The following is an 18499-nucleotide window of genomic DNA, read 5'->3' as shown; positions in this document are numbered from 1 at the left end:
TTTTACTTAGAGTTGATGTTGTGCGGATACACTTTTATTTGCTCAAATTCATGTAAATTTGTAGCATTTTTGGGGGAGTGGCAAGACCTTGAGGCAGGTCTGCAACAACACCCTGAACTTCTAGGAATTGCAGCCATTAAGTAGGAGCTTTCCAGGCCTTCAGCTTAAGACCTTTGCTTTTTTCTCTAAAATCAGCTAGCCAGAGTAATATTCCAGTGTGGCCTGTAGCAGTGTTTTAGGTTTATTTTATTTAAAAATAAAATGCAACTCATATGATGAATGTATGGTTACATGCAGTGTGGCTTGTCTTTCACTTACAAATGGCACAAAAAAAAAAAAGTGGTTTTTCTTGGAACAAGCAGAAGCGATTCTTAGTTGGGACCACTCCTATTTAAATGTCAGTTTCCTAGCTAGTTATTTTGATGTTGATGTGCTCCAAGAATGTTGAGGGAAGATGCTCTCTTCGACCAGCAAATGATGACGTGATTGTAGGTTTTAACTTGTGGCTCGATTTGGGAGGCCAGGTCTGCTGGAGGCTGGTGGAGCTGGTGACAAGGGGAAAAGTGGTTTTGGTAAGAGGCTTGCCAGGCTGGTCAAGACAGCTTTAAACTAGATGTGTTGGGGGAGGGGGGCATCATTCCATCCCAGCAGTCCCAGTCAGTTGCCAGCACCTATAATAAATGCTTGGAGCAATGTAGAGATATTACAGTCGCTCCAGCCAATGAGCCGGCTCTGTTTGGAGCTTGGCTCAGTTGTCTCTATACAAATGCCCGTAGCATGGGGAACAAACAAGAGAAACTAGAGATGTGTGCATGTCTACGGGGGTATGATATAATAAGTATCACAGAAACATGGTGGGATGGCTCCTATGACTGGAGTGTTGGAATGAAAGGTTACAGGCTCTTTAGAAAAGACAGGCCTGGCAGGCAGGGAGGGGGAGTTGCCCTTTATGTTAGGGATAGGCTGGAGAGTATGGAACTCTGTCTGGGGACAGGTGAGCTGTCCACAGAGAGTTTGTGGGTCAGGGTTAAAGGGAATATAGCAATGGGAGACATTACTGTGGGGATCTGTTACAGACTGCCTGATCAAGAGGACTCTAGATGAAGCACTCTACAGACAGACGGGAACAGCCTCATGCTCACAGGCCCTTGTCCTCATGGGCACTTCAACCACCCTGGTGTCTGTTGAAGGGATGGTACGGCCCAGCACAAGCAATCCAGGAGGTTCCTCGATTGTGTGGAAGACAACTTCCTTCTGCAAGTAATAGAGGAGCCAACAAGGAGAGGTGCCATGCTTGATCTCGTGCTCACCACCAGGGAAGGGCTGGTTGGAAATGTGACGTGCCAGGGCAGCCTTGGTTGCAGTGATCATGAGATGGTCGAGTTCAAGATCCTCAGGACAGTGAGAAGAGTGTGCAGCAAGCTCACTGCCCTGGACTTCAGGAGAGCAGACTTTGGCCTCTTCAGGAACCTACCTGCTCAGTAAGGTTCCATGGGATATAGCCCTAGAGGGCAGGGGGGCCCAAAACTGTTGGTTGGTATTCAAGGATCACCTGCTGCAAGCTCAGGAGTGTTGCATCCCAACTAGAAGGAAGTGCAGCAGGAGGGCCAGGAGACCTTGGATGGATAAGGAGCTGCTGAAGAAACTTTGAAGGAAAAAAGAGACTTATGAAAGGTGGAAGCAAGGACAGGTGGCCTTGGGAAGAATACAGTGATGCTGTCCGGGAAGCTACGGACCAGGTTAGGAAAGCTAGGGCCCAGTTAGAATTAAACTTGGCTAGGGATGTTAAAAATAACAGGAAGGGATTCTGTAGGTACATTGTAAATAAAAGATTAGGGACAACATAGGCTCTCTCCAGAAGCTACCAGGAGAACTGGCTATCCTGGATTTGGAGAAGGCTGAGGTTCTTAATGACTTCTTTGCCTCAGTCTTCACTGGCAAATGCTCTGACCAAACCACCCAAGTCTTGGAAGGCAGATGCAGGGACTGTGAGAATAAGACCTTGCGCCCACTGTAGGAGAGGATCTGGTTTGAGACCATCTTAAGAATGTGAATGTGCACAAGTCCATGGGACCTGATGAAATCCCTCTGTGGGTCCTGAAGGAGCTGGTGAATGAGGTTGCTAAGCCACTGTCCATCATATTTGAAAAAACATGGCAGTCAAGTGAAGTTCCCGATGACTGGAATAAGGGAAATATAACCCCCGTTTTCAAGAAGGGGAAAATGGATGACCCAGGGAATTACAGACCAGTCAGTCTCACCTCTGTGCCTGGCAAAATCTTGGAGCAGATTCTCCTGGAAGGCATGCTAAGGCACATGAAAAACAACAAGGTGCTTGGTGACAGCCAGGATAGCTTCAGTAAGGGGAAATCCTGCCTGACCAATTTGGTGGCTGCCTATGATGGGGCTACAGAACTGATGGACAGGGGTGGAGCAGTTGATGTCATCTACCTGGTCTTGTGTTGACATCTGCATGACATCCTTATCTCTAAATTGGAGAGACATCAATTTGATGGATGGACCACTCAGTTGATAAAGAACTTGGTGGATAAAGAACTGGCTGGATGGCTGCACACAGAGAGTTGTGGTCAATGGCTCAATGTCCAGTTGGAGACCAGTAACGAATGGTGTCCCTCAGGGATCGGTGTTGGGACTGGTCTTGTTTAACATCTTTGTTGCTGACATGGACAGTGGGATTGAGTGCTCCCTCAGCAAGCTTGCTGATGACAGCAAGCCCAGAAAGCCAACCATATCCTGGGCTGCATCAAAAGGAGCGTGACCAGCAGGTCGAAGGAGGTGATCCTGCCCCTCTACTCTGCTCTCATGAGACCTCACCTGGAGTATTGTGTGCAGTTCTGGTGTCCTCAACATAAAAAGGACATGGAACTGTTGGAACAAGTCCAGAGGAGGGCCACGAGGATGATCAGGGAACTGGAGCACCTCCTGTATGAAGACAGGCTGAGAAAGTTGGGGCTGTTCAGCCTGGAGAAGAGAAGGCTGCATGGAGACCTCATAGCAGCCTTCCAGTACCTGAAGGGGGCCTATAGGAACGCTGGGGAGGGACTCTTCATTAGAGACTGTATCACAGTATCACAGTATGCTGGAGATTGGAAGGGACCTCAAAAGATCATCTAGTCCAATCCCCCTGCCAGAGCAGGAACACCTAGATAACGTTACACAGGAATGTGTCCAGGCGGGCTTTGAATGTCTCCAGGGAAGGAGACTCCACAACCTCCCTGGGCAGCCTGTTCCAGTGTTCCGTCACCCTCACTGAGAAGGAGTTCCTTCTCAAGTTTAAGTGGAACCTCTTGTGTTCCAGTTTGCACCCATTACCCCTTGTCCTATCATTGTTTGCCGCTGAGGAGCCTGGCTCCATCTCTGACATTCCCCCTTTATATATTTATAGACACTAATAAGGTCACCCCTCAGTAAACTATAGAGACCCAGCTCCCTCAGTCTTTCCTCATAAGGGAGATGCTCCACTCCCTTAATCATCTTCGTTGCCCTGCGCTGGACTCTCTCCAGCAGCTCCCTGTCCTTCTTGAACTGAGGGGCCCAGAACTGGAGTGACAGGACAAGGGGTAACAGGTCAAAACTTAAACAGGGGGCGTTTATATTGGATATAAGGAGGAAGTTCTTTACTGTGAGGGTGGTGAGGCACTGGAATGGGTTGCCCAGGGAAGTTGTGATTGCTCCATCTCTGGTGGTGTTCAAGGCCAGGCTGGACAGAGCCTTGGGTGACATGGTTTAGTGTGAGGTGTCCCTGCCTAAGGCAGGGGGGCTGGAACTAGATGATCTTAAGGTCCTTTCCAACCCTAACTATTCTATGATTCTGGGTTCTCCAGAGTCTCTAGGAGATCAATGTAAGGTGAAAAAACAAAGTTGAGAAAGTAAAAATACAAGTGGAAATCCTTTTTTGTTAATGATATGGTATTCTGAAGTATTAGAGGGAATGAGTCTAGACTGCAAGTGATGGCTGAGGCCAGGATGGGGAAACTCCAGTGTTGTAGCTAGATTTAAGGCTCCTTTCCAAAGCTGAAGAAAGCTTTAGGTTCCAAAAATGGTTGAGGATGCGCACAACTTTTTAGTCTTATTAAAAAAATTGTTTGGAAGGTGCTAGACACAAAGCTAAGATTACTAAGTAGGTAAATAAGAAGGCTAGTAATTTTTTACTTCAGTTTATCACAGCCAGGAAACTAAGTATCAAATACATTATATAACTTTATACCTCATGACAGAATTAAACACCTTGTATTTGTAATGTTCATGTTGCTCTTGTTCAGCACTTCATCTGCTTTAATTTATTGGTGTCTTAGGAGCTCATCAGAAGTATCCTAAGTTGAGAGGATCATGTTGCTCATGGAAACTCTGTGTAGAGGCTGTAGTACCTCTAAGATTAGTAAGCATAAAGAACTTTTTCAAAACCACGAAGCTCAGAAGTGTTATCCTCTGTCAACTACCTGTATTATGTCAACTTTTTTTAAGCTAAATGAAGTTTATGCTGTGTGATAGTTTCTTTAAGCATCCATGGTAGGTTTAGGCTTTCATCTTAAAACTGAAAAAACAGTTGTGTTTCTAATTGTGTTCTTTTTCACCTGCTTCATGGAATAAGCTTATTCATGCAGGTACTAAGTACAAGTAGAAAATACCTGCTGGAACCTGGAGTTGGTTTGATTTTTTTTTTTTTTATTATTTTTTTTTTATTTTTTTCTCAAATGGAAAGTAACAGATTAGTTTGTCTCTCCTGGCATCTTTACTCCAGCTCTTAGTCCTTGGTGATGGTTAAAAGAAAAGCACATATGATTTTCATTGAACAGAGTCATGCCAGGTTCTTTCAAGAGCTGTGTCAGTTCTCAGTGTTCAGTTGTGGTCCTGCCTGATGCCACAGGTGTCTGCTGTGAGACCACAAGTACCTTGCTTCCAGTGGTAAATGGTCATAGCAATATGGGTGAAATCAGGGACTGTTTAAAGTAATGTGAAAGAAGATAACTTACTTGTGGTTTAGGTAAGCGTGAGCAGTTTACTTATGGAAGTAGGCTGGAAATACTTCTCCAGCAGGGATGAATATCTGTGATTGAGCTTGAGTTAAGAGCTACGCAAAATGTTTAAGTTTCCTAATAATGGTTACTCTGTATTGAAAGCCTTCAGTGTTTGCTCTATGTCACATGGAAGTGTTATAGATGCATTTTGTTTCAGCTCCTCTGTGGGGGTGCTGGAGCTTATGAGCTCCCTTGCTGACTGTTCCACACTCCTGGTTGAGCTTAGTAAGTCTGTAAACAGGAAATAGTACTGGGATAGTCAGAGTGCTATTATAGTAGTTGTCAAACATGTATGTTAAAATAAATTAATGAATAGATAGGCATGCAGAGAAGTGACTAAGAGTTTTATAACAATTTTTATTCCTACTAGGTTTTCTATTTTGCTTTCCTGTACTAGCTTTTTGGATTTTTCTGTACTACTGGGTTTGTTGGGCCTTTTGACTTTACATTTTTAACAGGATTTAAGAGCTGTTGATTTTATTTTTTTAATGACATGGTGATGGCTTATGCCCTTCTGTTAAAATATGTAACCAATCCAGCAGCACAAGAGAAGTCGGTCAGTCCTAAACAAGAGGTTTGTACACCATCTCTAGACATAGGCATAGATTTTTCTGGTGGGCTTGATGTGCAGTAGTTTCTCTTCAGCCATTTTTCCACTGTATGTGATCTACATGTGAACAAGAGGTGAATTGTTTCGCAGAGTTTTTGTGCCAGTAATGCCTAGTCACTCTCTGAGAAGAGAGTGACTAGGAGAGCTGTGTTGTTAGAGCACTGATGTAGCTTGTCCTTGTGAAGAGCGGTTTCTAGGCTGACCTGTTAGAGAGGATAGCCTGACTTTTTCTTCAGGAGTTGTTTTTTGGCAGTACCTTGTTCCAGACTGCCACAGGCCGCTGGAAGAGGGCTGTTATGACGTGCATTCAGGAGGTTTGATACTGGGAGAGTGTAACCCAAGGGGACTTGAGTTTGGTGTATATTGTTTACTGACTGAACTGGCCTAATAGTCTGCAAGACACATGGGGGCTGTGAACTGGAAATTCTAAGTTAATTCTCACTTAAAGAGGTAGCCTATCTAATGTGTATTTAGCTGTGAAGGTAACTGTTAGTTAAAGCTGGTCTCTGATCCTTATTGTGTTATGTAGGGTTTTGTAGTAGCAGGTAGAATGAGTAACATGCAACCTAGAAAATGGTATGAAAGTTTCCAGTACTTTCAACTTTTTTTTTTTTTTTTTTTAGTGTATGGGGAAAACAAATGTGAATTCTTAGGAGGATGCATTTATAGGTGAATCCTGCTTGAGATAACAGCAGGAAATGAATTTTTAACTCAAAGAAATCTCTTTGTAGAGGAAAGGGCTAAAGGTTTGAATATTCTCTTGGCAACTAAATCTTGTTTTCTCAGAGAGAAACCCAGTGAGCCTGTGTGAATAAGCTATCAATCTTACTGATGTATCTTGCCTGTAAGTATGTCAGTACTTCTGCACAGATTTCAGTACACAGCATCCCTTACAGAAGATAATTTTTTTCTGATTGTTTTGGTGTGCTCTTTATAGACTTCTTTCTAGGCTCAGGCAGGGCTATTTCTGTACTGACATGCATATGAACTTGAAGAGTATCTGTCAACAGGTTCCCTATTCTGGGAGTAAAGTAGTATTCCATATATGCAAGTGGATAGGATACATGTAATGGAGCCTGAAGCTCTGCATTGGAAAAAAAGCTTAATTGTCTCTGATAAGACTGCTTGCAATTATTGTACTTAGGACTTATTAAATGTTTGTGACAGAGGAAAGTTCAACTTTCTAGTGGGATTTGTAGGAAGGTCACTTTTCCCCTTAAAACTTTAAGGTGATTTTAATGAGTAATTACTTTTGGTTATTTTGTGCTTTGCAAGAATCTGGCAGTTGCTTTGGAGAATTCCAGCTTCCTAAGCTGGAAAGTTAATAGCCTTCTTGCTGTGCTCAAGAATGTGCTTTACTCAGATCTGTCAGAGCTGGGTGTATTCTTTAACTCTCGAGACTTCTTTTCTATGGCTTTGGGGATATTCTGTATGTAAGAATGCTATGAAGATTTTAACAGGCTTGTTTCTGATGGCATTCCTGCCTTCTGGTAACTGTAATCTGGTAAAGGAATTAATGAGTTTAAGCTTGCTACTCTTAGCAGATACATTCTTTTAGTGGGATTTATGTGATGTCTCCTGCTCCTTGCCCAAGGTGAGGGCTGGAAGAAAAAGTAGGATACAGTTTAGTGTGGGGTTCAGGATCTTGTCTTCAGGCTCTCCTGTCACGGTACCAGACTAGCATTTTGCTCTGAATGTATTTGTAAGTACTTGAATACATAGTCTTTTAGTGTAGATTTTGGTTAGTGTTGTAGAGTTGTATGGTAGCAAAAGGGAACTGAATTCTGTCAAGTGCTGGAGAGACAGACTTCAGTTTTGTGTAGTGCCTTTCAAAAATATTCAGGACAAAAATGGCAGGGTGAGGAGAATTGAAAGAATGTAAACCCCACAGGTTTAGATAAGAACAGTTGAATAACTAAAGTACAGTATAATACTAGTAATGATAAAGGAAGTAACAAGGGAAGAAAATACAAAAGCAAAAGGGGAAAGGGAAAAAACAATAAACCCAAGTGATGCACAATACAATTGCTCACCACCAGCTGACTTGATACCCAGCCCAACCTGAGCAGAGATGAGTGTCTTCCAGGTAACTCTCCCTAATTGGGCATGATGTGCTATGGTATGGAATACCCCTTTGGCTGGTTTGGGTCAGGTGTCCTGTCTCTGCTCCATCCTGGCTTCTTGTGCCTCTCCTCACTGGCAGAGCATGAGAGACTGAAAAGTCCGTGATCAGGGTAAGAGCTGCTTAGCAATAACTAAAACATCAGTGTGTTATCAACAGTGTTCTCAGACTAAAGCCAAACCACAGCTTGCACCAGCTATTAGGAATTAAAAAATAACTCTGTCCCAGCTGAAACCAGGGCATACTGACAACATCAGGCTTAACTTCTGCATAGATACTGCAGTACAGTTAAGGCTTTTATACCACAAACAGCTGTGAGTCATCTGTGTTACTTCTGATGTTTTCATGGTGGCTGATCAGCTTTTAGAAAAGCCTCTGTTTGTATATGGCAAGACTTGAAGATGCTTCTATCATAACTTGCAGTAAAGACTAGTATTGGGAAGGGGAACTGGGCATGGTCAGCGAAGTAAGGAAGTGTATCAGATGTTGGTATTTATATTCATTTTGGGGAGGATTCTTTTATTCTCCAACCTGCCAAATGCTGTCAGGTGGTACTTGAGGATGTAGGTGTGTATTTCCAGTGTAGATGGACACATTAGCAGATGTCTGGGTCTGCACCAGTCTGTGCCAAGATGGTCTGTCTGTCAGTGAGTGGACAAATCGGTGTCATCTCTGTTGCCAAATTTGTTAAGGAAAGGGAGCTTAGCAGGGAGATACTTGTCTCCAAAGTATCTTTTACTGAACAGTGTTTCCTGAATGGCTTTTAGTACTAGGGAGCACCTGTGGCCTTTGCCTTTCTGCATTTCAGAGGAACGAAAGAATAAAGTGCCAAACCCTATTTCTTACTACTTGGCAACTCTGGCAATGAGAACAGACTGAAGTCTTAGATGCACTGTTACTCTAATGGCTTATTGTTTTGGGAGTCTGAAAGCAAGTAGTCCCTTTGAAGACTTGGTGGCTTTCATTTATTTTGTTTTTTCCTTTTGTTTTTTTCCTTTTCCCCTTTTTATCATTAGCTTTAGAATTGTTTGCTGTGCAGGTTAAATGTGCTCAGTGCCAGAGTAGGGTTTGTACAGGTGACTGTTTTTTTCAGTTGTCAGTCAAATAAAAACTCAGTTGCTTTGCTTCAAAAATGAGTTTCTCAAATAGTTGTGCACTTTAAAGCTGTTTGAACTGTGAGACTGTAGATTATGTGATAATACAGGCAGTAGGCCATGTTTGTTTCAATACAGCTATATGGATACACAAATACATTGTTTTATTCAGATTTCAAGGCTTTTTGATTTTTTTTTTTTTTCTGTCATTGCATTTTTATTTTAATCTTCTGGTGTATTTGAGAAACATATCTCTGTAAAGGAGCAAAATGTCTGCAGAGGAAGGGGCTGTACCAAAGCTGGAATGCTACATTAGTTGCTGAGTACAGCTGAAAAAGTGAAACAGCTAGGCCTACAAGTGGCAGTAAAATTACATTGGTAAGCAGTATTATTCATATATCTACTAGTAAAATAAAGAGAGTGACATCACACTCAGCTGAAATCTGTTTCCATCTGTGGAAACTGGCCTTGGTTTTGTCTGCTATGTTAGTGCAGTGTGTAGATACTCAGTGTGAAATACAGACTGCTCTTTTAAAAAGAACGCTTTGAGCTTTTAAATTTGGCAATCCTTGGAATAATGGACCATGCTGTACGGTTACTGTAGAAATACATACCAGTGGAGGGATGCACTTATAATGCGTAGCGGTAGGTGTTGCTAACAACATTGAGATTTTGGGGGGCATTGATGTGAATGGGAAAACTACTGGAAGATGCTCCACTGTTGTAGCTATCTGTGTCAATGATAGTGACTGTGTCCAGGCTGCCTGCTCCTGTTCTATGTTTCTGCTTCAGGCAGCTGCAGTGATGTCTCTTTTGCCTGTATGCTAATCTGTCCTGTATAGATTGAGCTTAAAAGTGAATTTGTTGACCTTCAGCTACACTCACGGGCTTTTCTACTGTTAAATTTCCCGGTAGCTTTAACTGAAGTTAGATGATTTTGCCCACGTGAAGGAGGTAGTGATGTCAGAGCTGGCAGCAGCATTATGTCACACTTCAAATGTCAGGTCTGGCAGCTAGGAAGTAAAAGCTTTTGGATACTGGTTCCTATTATTGCTGGCAAAATGTGCTGATGTTTTTCATTTTAGTACTGTCTACACACTTCTAGTGAGGAAGTGACATTTATCCCAACAGTTCTGTGTTACAGCAGTGTTAAACACTAATAAGTCATGATACATTGTGGTGGTAAGTTTTTGGGTTTTTTTGTTTTTTTTTTTTTTCCTTTGTGGTTAAAAAGTGATTTCTAGAATAAAAGTGCTGAGATAGGGATCTTACCGACTCCTGATTTAACCAGTATCAAGTAGCATAAAAACTAAACTACTTGTGGAGAACCCGATACTTTTATTGTGTTTATCTTCTGCTAGTGTTCTCTTTTAACTTGAAGTCATCTTAGCTTAGACTTGTGATTTTCTTTTCTTTTTTTTTTTTTTTTTTTTACTGTTACTGTAATACCCTTTCTGCTTGAGAATGAATTGTTTCCAAAGCAGTGTTTTCAAAATTCTGTTCTGTCCAATTTCTCGTTTCTACCAGATTTGAGAGGGTGGCACATTCAGAGGATAAATTGCAGTTTAAATTTAAAAATATAATTTTTCTCTCCTTTCTCTGTAGAAGTGATACCACTAGGCATAAAAGTGAGTGGAAAAGTACAGACAAAAAAATCTGTTAAGTGAATGATTCAAACTGTTTCTATATTGTATGCTTCATAGCAAGAAACTTACATGTGCAGGCCACTGGTAGCTATTTAAATAATTTTGGACTGTTTTTTGACAATTTGGGCATGTGCATAGATGACCAGTAACTGCTGGCATGTAATTATGCATCCATTTGACAGCTAGTAGTGGTTATGGTGTTCAGGAACCTCTTCTATATCTTTTTGTTGAACAGGTAAGTTTGTTCCCTTTATGAAGTCTGTGTTGTGTTATTAGGATTATCAAGGCTTTCCTTATCTCTGATACTTAATGGTTATAATTTCAGCCAGGAGAACAGGGAAAGGTGAGAGCTGTTAGAGCTGATGGGCTGCTGAACAGGATATTCCACAGGGACAAAAAAAAAACAAACAACAAAACAAAAAACAGAACAAGGGAAGAGCTATTGTCTAAAGAATTTTATTAAAATTAAGGGTGTTTGGTCTAATGTTCCTTCTGTTTCCAGATCTCCTGTTATTTGGGTGAAGTGAGGTTTCTAACCTGTGTTGTCAGGCTTTTCTCGTAGTTGGGAATAAATCCATTTGGGGTTTTCTGACTACTGTTTTTCTTGGCCTTAGGATGAAAGGTCTTTGGATTGTAGTACGGCTGTATTTGGATAGGCTTCTACAGATTAGCTGAACTGGAATTCAAGTAGTCTGGACTCTTTCAGAAGGCATTTCAACATCTGAAACATGTAGGTAAACTCCACCACAGTGGATAGCAGCTTGCCTGTCCATAACAGCTTCAAGATCCATCTTCTGTAAACTCCAGTTTAGTGTGATTTGTGAAATTCTGAGCTTCCAGATCCAGGTTTTAAATTGCTGCTATGGTACACCAGTTATGCTTTTTTGTATCAGTATTGTTTCAAGTAATCTGCAGTGCATTGTCCCTTCTCACTACAGAGGAATCTTACCTTGTGGAGGACTGCTTAAAGTGCCCTTTAGCTTCTCTGCTGCTGTCAGCTATTTACTCTGTTGTATGGGTAAAGGCCCAATGTATGCAGAAGTTGCAAATGTGCCCCACAAGATATGTTTTCATCTAGTCTTTTGTTGTAGAAGTGAATGCATCCTAGAAAAGAGCTATACATGATTAACTAGCTTTGACTCTTACTTATAATCAGGTACTAATTTGTTTATTGTCCTAAAATAAAGCAAATTATTTTTCTTATAATCTTTTTTATTCTTTAAAGGTAAGAAAATATATGCTTCAGTGTTTGGAGTTTTTTCTGAAGTTGAATTTTATAATTAGATAATGAGGAAAATATGAAGAAAACATACACATATTACACATTCAGGAGAGGATGAGGATGTAAATGTGAGGTTTTATGCATTTGACTTTGTCCAGCTTTGAGCTTCTTAGTGCAAAAAAGCTATTAATTTATTTGAGGAAGTTCAGTGGAGGCCACCAAGATAGTCATAACAGATGGCTTCTGAAGGGAGTCTAAATGAGCTGGGCTTGTTCAGCCAGAAGAGAGAATGGAGATTTGTTAACAATCTTATGTAACTTTTTTGAGTTTAGGAGAGCCAGGTCCATTTTCTTGCTGTGCTACTCAGTCAAGAGAGACAATGGTTATAAACTTCTGGTTCTGACTGGATGTAATTGAAACTTCACACTAGGAGGCTCATTAAGCATTGGAACAGGTTGCCCAGAGAGGATGTGAAATATTTCTTTGGAAATCTACAAGACCAGAGTGTCCGGAGCCTTAAGTAGCCTGGTCCAAATCTGATGGTGACTATTGCTTGAGCAGGAGATGGGACTATATGACTTCACAAGACCCTTTCAAACATAGAGGGCTCTGCAGTTCTGCTTCCATAATTTCATCCTCCTTCCTCACTTGTGGCATTTATAGCTTAACATTAGTACCTCTGCCAGTATTCCCCTGCCCCTGCAACAGGCTTCCTCCCATGTGTTTGCCTTGCACTCAAGATGGAGAAATGTTCTCTATGGTATCTGTGATGTTCCAGAAGTTGTCTCACCTTTGCTGTTAGCAATTCCCTACTTTTTTTTTTTCCTCACTTGCATATATAAGTACATAGAGATGACTTTAGTACTCTAAATTGGTTTCCTACGAAGCAGAAAACTTCTACCTACACAGCAGAGTGGTGCTTGGAAAACAGTGTATATCAAACTGATTGAATTCAGATCGCATTGATGTTTTGCATACTAGGGAAGTTCTGTGATAGTCTTTGCAAATAACATCTTGTAGAAGATGGAGGCTGTTTGAGTAGTTGCTTATAAAAAGCCAACAACAACCAAACAGTAGAGTAGGTTACAAGGTCTTAGAATTCTTTTCTGGATTTAACAGTAAAGCTTGGTAGAATCATGCAGTCTTCTGCAATGGCTCTGTAGGTAGAACCACTCATTTAAAGCTACCTGACACAACAAGAAAAACTTAAAATTTAGTTGATTGTTTACTTCAGTAAATTCAGCCATTTGAGTTGAAATCTCACGTCAGGTCTGTCCCAGGTAGGCTCTGATCAAAATAAAACCAACAACAAACAAAACCCCAAACCCATGTGATGCACCTTCATTTGCCGAATGGTGGGAAGTTGAATTACTTAAGAATTACAAATTTTCTTAGATCTCTGGATTTCCCTACAAATATAAATTTCTTCCACATATTTCTGCAGTTTTTTCCTGAGCAAGTTGTAAGTGATGTTGCAAAGATGCAGCCAGACTTTTGTGTAATTGCTGTTTGCTGGAACTAAGGGCAGGCAAGTGCTTGACTTTACAAAATGTAACATCCTGGTGAAATAAAAGGTGGAGATCTTGCATTTGTCAAGGGTATGCCAACTACTGCTGTACAATTTCTCATAAAAACTGTTCCACAAGTCTACATCCAAAACTCTTAACTAGAAAATTCTGTGTTGTAACGAAGTTAGCAGATCTCTTTTTTCCCGATCCTTTCCTTGGTATGGATTGCTTGGCACCCTCTCACCCTCCTCTGCACCTTACTTTTGATGAATTTTAGCAGAAACTTGTTGTCTGAGCAAAACTTTTAATTCCTACTTGCTTCCATTTCCATGTGTTTTTGCTGCGGAGTTCTAGCAAATGGAGGTTAAATAATATGATTAATCTTGTCTTAAAATTGCTTTTTATCCTCTGATAAAAGTAGGTGATTCTGGTTACCTACCTATAGTTGTTAGAGGCTCTTTAAGTCTGAGAACACTACCAGTGTGTAAACAGTCTTTCGGTATGGAGATTGCAGGACTGGTTTTACTTGTGCTGAACCAGAAGAGCTGCTAGTTTTACATTGTCTGCTAGAGGCAGTCTTATGAAACCATTTGTTGTCTTCAGGGCATGTAGCCTCTTTCTGTTCATGTTACTCTATTTTGTGTATTGCTAAACTTCCTCCAAGCAACCTGTAACATTGTGTTTTTTTATTTGTTTTTTTTTTTGGTTTGTTTTGTGTTTTTTTTTTCCAAACTAGAGAATGGGATTCCTTTTTATTAAGTTGGCTGCATCGCCCTAACAATGTATTGTCACTGTTATATACAGTATAACAGATTCTGAATACTCTTTTTTATTTTCCAATAGACTGGTGTTTGGGATGCTGTATCCTGCATATTACTCATACAAAGCTGTGAAGACAAAAAATGTGAAGGAATATGTAAGTCACACTCCTTTTAATTGCTTAATTACATGCCTCCACTGGCATACAACTCTGAAATTTTCGTTACACAATGAAATAAATCACATGAAATCTTTATTTGACTAACTTAGTATTAGATACAACACTTGTGTGAGCCTAGTGTTAATCCTGGGATTTTGTCTGGAGGGCTAAATTTAAGGTAAGGTTTCTCAGACTTTTTCTCACAGACTTTGCTGAAATGTGTCCCAACACAGTATGCTGTGAAACATATAAATATTCCTAGGAGGATTTTTAAACATAATCCTTAAAGCGTTGACTGCATTTCAGTGAAGTGCCCAAAATAATGCACTTTTGGGTGGGAGTGGAATAAAGATTCTCTCGTTCTGCTAACACCTATAGTATAAGCAATGGCAAATTGATTCTCAGTGACCACTTGAAGAATAATATCAGTATAATTGTCATTTTTATAGAGCTCAGTAGGGGATTCAAATCAACCCTAAAAAAGGGTGGCTGTGGCTAATCTATTTTTCCTCAACGAGGAAGAAAAAATGTAACCAGAGAAGGAAAAGATTTGGTTAAGGTGATGTGGAGGAAAGAAGAACAGACAGAAAAGTAAGGTGGAGAAAAACACAATTGCTGTAGTTACTGCAGTTTAGAATTAATCTGTTACATTATTTACTTTTCAGGGTAAGCAATGATGATTACCGCAAGATGTTACCCAGTTGCAGTCACAAGGAGCTTTTAGTCATTGAGTTACTTCCCTGTTTTAAGAGGCAGCCTTTTGGCAACTAACCTATATTCTCTCCTGAACCTTGTTCTTAACTTGGCTTCCTGACTCAGGATGGAGTCAGTGCCATCACTTCAACTTGGCAGCTGTAGCTGTGACCTAATGCTGCTGTCTGTATGTATGATGTCTCTGCTTTGTACGTGGTTGCAGTAGTAAAATGCAGTAGCTGTTGTTGTTCCCCTTGTATGTCTTGCATGTAGTCTGATTGCTCCATCAGGGCTCTAAAGTGTACATTGTATTCATACTTCTGGTTTCTGGATGCAAGCTGATTAGAGCTTACTTGTGCCCATAGAGCTAGTGTGTCCCAGACAGAAGTTTCTGGGAGATTAAAAAAAAAAAAAAAAAAATTGTCTCATGCTTAGTTTACCCTGTCAGGAAGGTATGTAATGCAAAGAATTTTAATAATCTGCTTTTCCTCCCCACTCCCTCAGAAGGGATCCACAGGCTAAGTAGAGGATAGCAGTTTCAAACTCTTAATAGAAGAAAACACTTTAAGAGGTTACCATTATCTCTTGTTATGTGTTTCTTAGGAAAAGAAAAAAAGTTTGTAGAATGCTCAGATTTTTTTATTCTTACCTCTTGTCCAGTTACCTATGACTTAGCTGTCTTTCTTGGGCATTTTAGATATGCTTGTCATTTACACAAGAGCTTTAGTAGAGTCTGGAAACCTATTTTTCCAACTGTGTATTTTCATAGTGTGAAACACCGCTTTTCAGTTATATGTGGTCTTTGAGCAGTTCCTGAACTTGCAGTTGCATCAAAATGTTCATGGGGCTGAGATGAGGGGTAGAGCAATTGATGTCATCTACCTGGACTTGTGTAAAGCGTTCGACACTGTCCCACATGACATCCTTGTCTCTAAATTGGAGAGACATCAATTTGATGGATGGACCACTCGGTGGATAAAGAACTGGCTGGATGGCCGCACACAAAGAGTTGTGGTCAATGGCTCAATGTCCGGCTGGAGACCAGTAACTAGTGGTGTCCCTCAGGGATCAGTGTTGGGACTGGTCTTGTTCAACATCTTTGTCACTGACATGGACAGTGGGATTGAGTGCGCCCTCAGCAAGTTTGCCAATGACGCCAAGCTGTGTGGTTCGGTTGATACCTTGAAGGGAAGGAATGCCATCCAGAGGGACCTTGACACACTTGTGAGGTGGGCTGATGCCAACCTCATGAAGTTTAACCATGCCAAGTACAAGGTCCTACACCCAGGTCGGAGCAATCCCAGGCACAGCTACAGGTTGGGCAGAGAAGAGATTCAGAGCAGCCCTGCAGAGAAGGACTTGGGGGTGTTGGTTGATGAGAAAATGAACATGAGCTGGCTTCAGTGTGTGCTTGCAGCCCAGAAAGCCAACTGTATCCTGGGCTTCATCAAAAGGAGCGTGACCAGCAGGTAGAAGGAGGTGATCCTGCCCCTCTACTCTGCTCTTGTGAGACCGCACCTGGAGTATTGTGTGCAGTTCTGGGGTCCTCAACATAAAAAGGACATGGAAGTGTTGGAACAAGTCCAGAGAAGGGCCACAAGGATGATCAGGGGACTTGGACCACTTCCTGTATGAAGATAGGCTGAGAAAGTTGGGGCTGTTCAGCCTGGAGAAGAGAAGGCTGTGTGGAGACCTCATAGCAGCCTTCCAGTATCTGAAGGGGGCCTACAGGGATGCTGGGGAGGGACTCTTCATTAGAGACTGTAGTGACAGGACAAGGGGTAACTGATTAAAACTTAAACAGGGGAAGTTTAGATTGGATATAAGGAGGAAGTTCTTTCCTGTTAGGGTGGTGAGGCACTGGAATGGGTTGCCCACAGAAGTTGTGAATGCTCCATCCCTGGCAGTGTTCAAGACCACGTTGGACGAGGCCTTGGGTGACATGGTTTAGTGTGAGGTGTCCCTGCCCTAGGCAGGGGGATTGAAGCTTGATGATCTTAAGGTCCTTTCCAACCCTAACTATTCTATGATTCTGTGAATGACACCCATCACAGTGACTTTTCCACAGGCAGGGAATGGCACTGATTCATCAGTGAATTGCCACTCTACTGCTGGTTGGGTTGAATGTCCAAATATATCTTGAAGACAGTCCTTGGCTTTCATCTTCCCAGCTGAGTCAGTTTTCTTTCAGGGAGGTTTAACTGCAGCCTTCCAAATGGCACACCTCTGCTGCCAGCTGTGTAATGGGCCAAGTGCATCTTCCTTTCCAGGTTTATATGTGGCTCAGGAGCCACTTGTTTTTGTTTGTTGGATTGCAAGAGCTTTGTAACAGTGAAATTATTTACTTACCCCTTCCACTGGTAAAAAAACAAACACAAAGTGCAGGTATCTTCACTTGCTGTGTAGGTCATGATGCCACGGATTGTTTAAAGATTTATTTCGGGGTGAGAAGAGTTACTTCTGGTTTTGGTAATCTAAAAGATTTACAGACTTCAGTTCTGGAAATTTGGATCTGTGCCTTTTAAAAGGTGTATTTGTTCTTCTAATTGCCCTGGTTTAATGGTGTTGACTAATATCTTTTGAGGACTTTTTTCACTGTGTTACACCAAAGTGCTGGTAATAAGCCTCTGAAATGTAGTTTCGAAGTCCGAACCACCAGTCTTCTCAAATCCTGGCTTCAAAATCCTGACTTAGAAAGATGTGCTTCAGCCAAAGCCACCAAAGATGAGTTTAACAGTTGAATGGTAGAAAAAGAAGCTTAACAAAACAAATTATAAGCTCTCTTTTGGCATAAAAAGCAGAATTCTATCAAAGCTTCTGTAACTTCATCTTTAAGAGTTAAGCAGTCTGGGCAGTGTCAAATAAGACCTTCTGTTTTCCTTCTTGTTTTCACCACTCTGTATGAAAATCCTGAAAATCACTCGGATTGTTGTCAAGGATACTTTGGTACCTAATGCATTAGTTGTACTACAATATGATCTGGCTTGTATTTTTGAGAATCTTTGCCCAGACTTCAGCGGGACTCATGATCTCATGTGCTCTTCTGCAAAACATTTCTTACTGTTCCTAGCAGCCCAAGAGAAACTTCACTTCTAGTTTTACAAACTGGATAAATAGATGTTGATTCAAGAATTAATAGCATGGATAAAAATATATTGGGGGAGGGGAAGAAATCAGTCTTGCATGGCATCCTAAGAAGTCCATTGCATCATGCTTAGGTTGATGGAGCAAGGGTGGATGTTAATTTTATCTTTGTTCAGGTGTTGACTCTGGTTCATGGAAAGGTCACCAGTCTAAATGCCACATGTCCTGTCAGAGATGACTTCAGCTGTTGTATACCTTGTCTTAGTTTATTCAAGCCTGAAATATCTAAATCCTTTTAGAGATTGAAGTGAAGAATGTCATCACATGACTGAGCTTCTTTTCAAATTGAAATGCAGAAAAGCATTTAAGATAAATGGGTCTCAAGTTGTGACAAAGGAAGTGATTTTTAAAGCATAATGGATGGCTATGAAACAGGCAGCAGTGTAGCATTAGGTTTTGAGTACTTAAGTCCACTTCAAAAAAAGATTGTTTTAAAAGTGAAGATTGTCTAAACAACGTGCTCTGTAGGAAAGTATGTATGTTCCCTCTTTTAAAAGAGAGT

The 18499-nt window shown here is 41.2% G+C and overlaps 1 protein-coding gene across 1 annotated transcript in view; it reads left to right on the top strand.

Annotated features, from left to right (window-relative positions):
* REEP3 (receptor accessory protein 3) overlaps positions 1–18499 on the top strand; it is a 41965-nt gene that overhangs the window by 8160 nt on the left and 15306 nt on the right. Inside the window, exon 2 of the mRNA XM_062633976.1 lies at positions 14085–14157. Coding sequence (XP_062489960.1) covers positions 14085–14157 — 73 coding nt within the window. The remainder of the gene's footprint in view (positions 1–14084; positions 14158–18499) is intronic.

This window comes from Pezoporus occidentalis, unplaced genomic scaffold (genome assembly GCF_034315485.1).
Source record: "Pezoporus occidentalis ecotype Australia unplaced genomic scaffold, CSIRO_AGI_Poc_V1 ctg41, whole genome shotgun sequence".
NCBI lineage: Eukaryota > Metazoa > Chordata > Aves > Psittaciformes > Psittacidae > Pezoporus > Pezoporus occidentalis.
The sequence above is the reverse complement of the archived record's forward strand: the minus strand, read 5'-3'. Positions and strand labels throughout refer to the sequence as shown.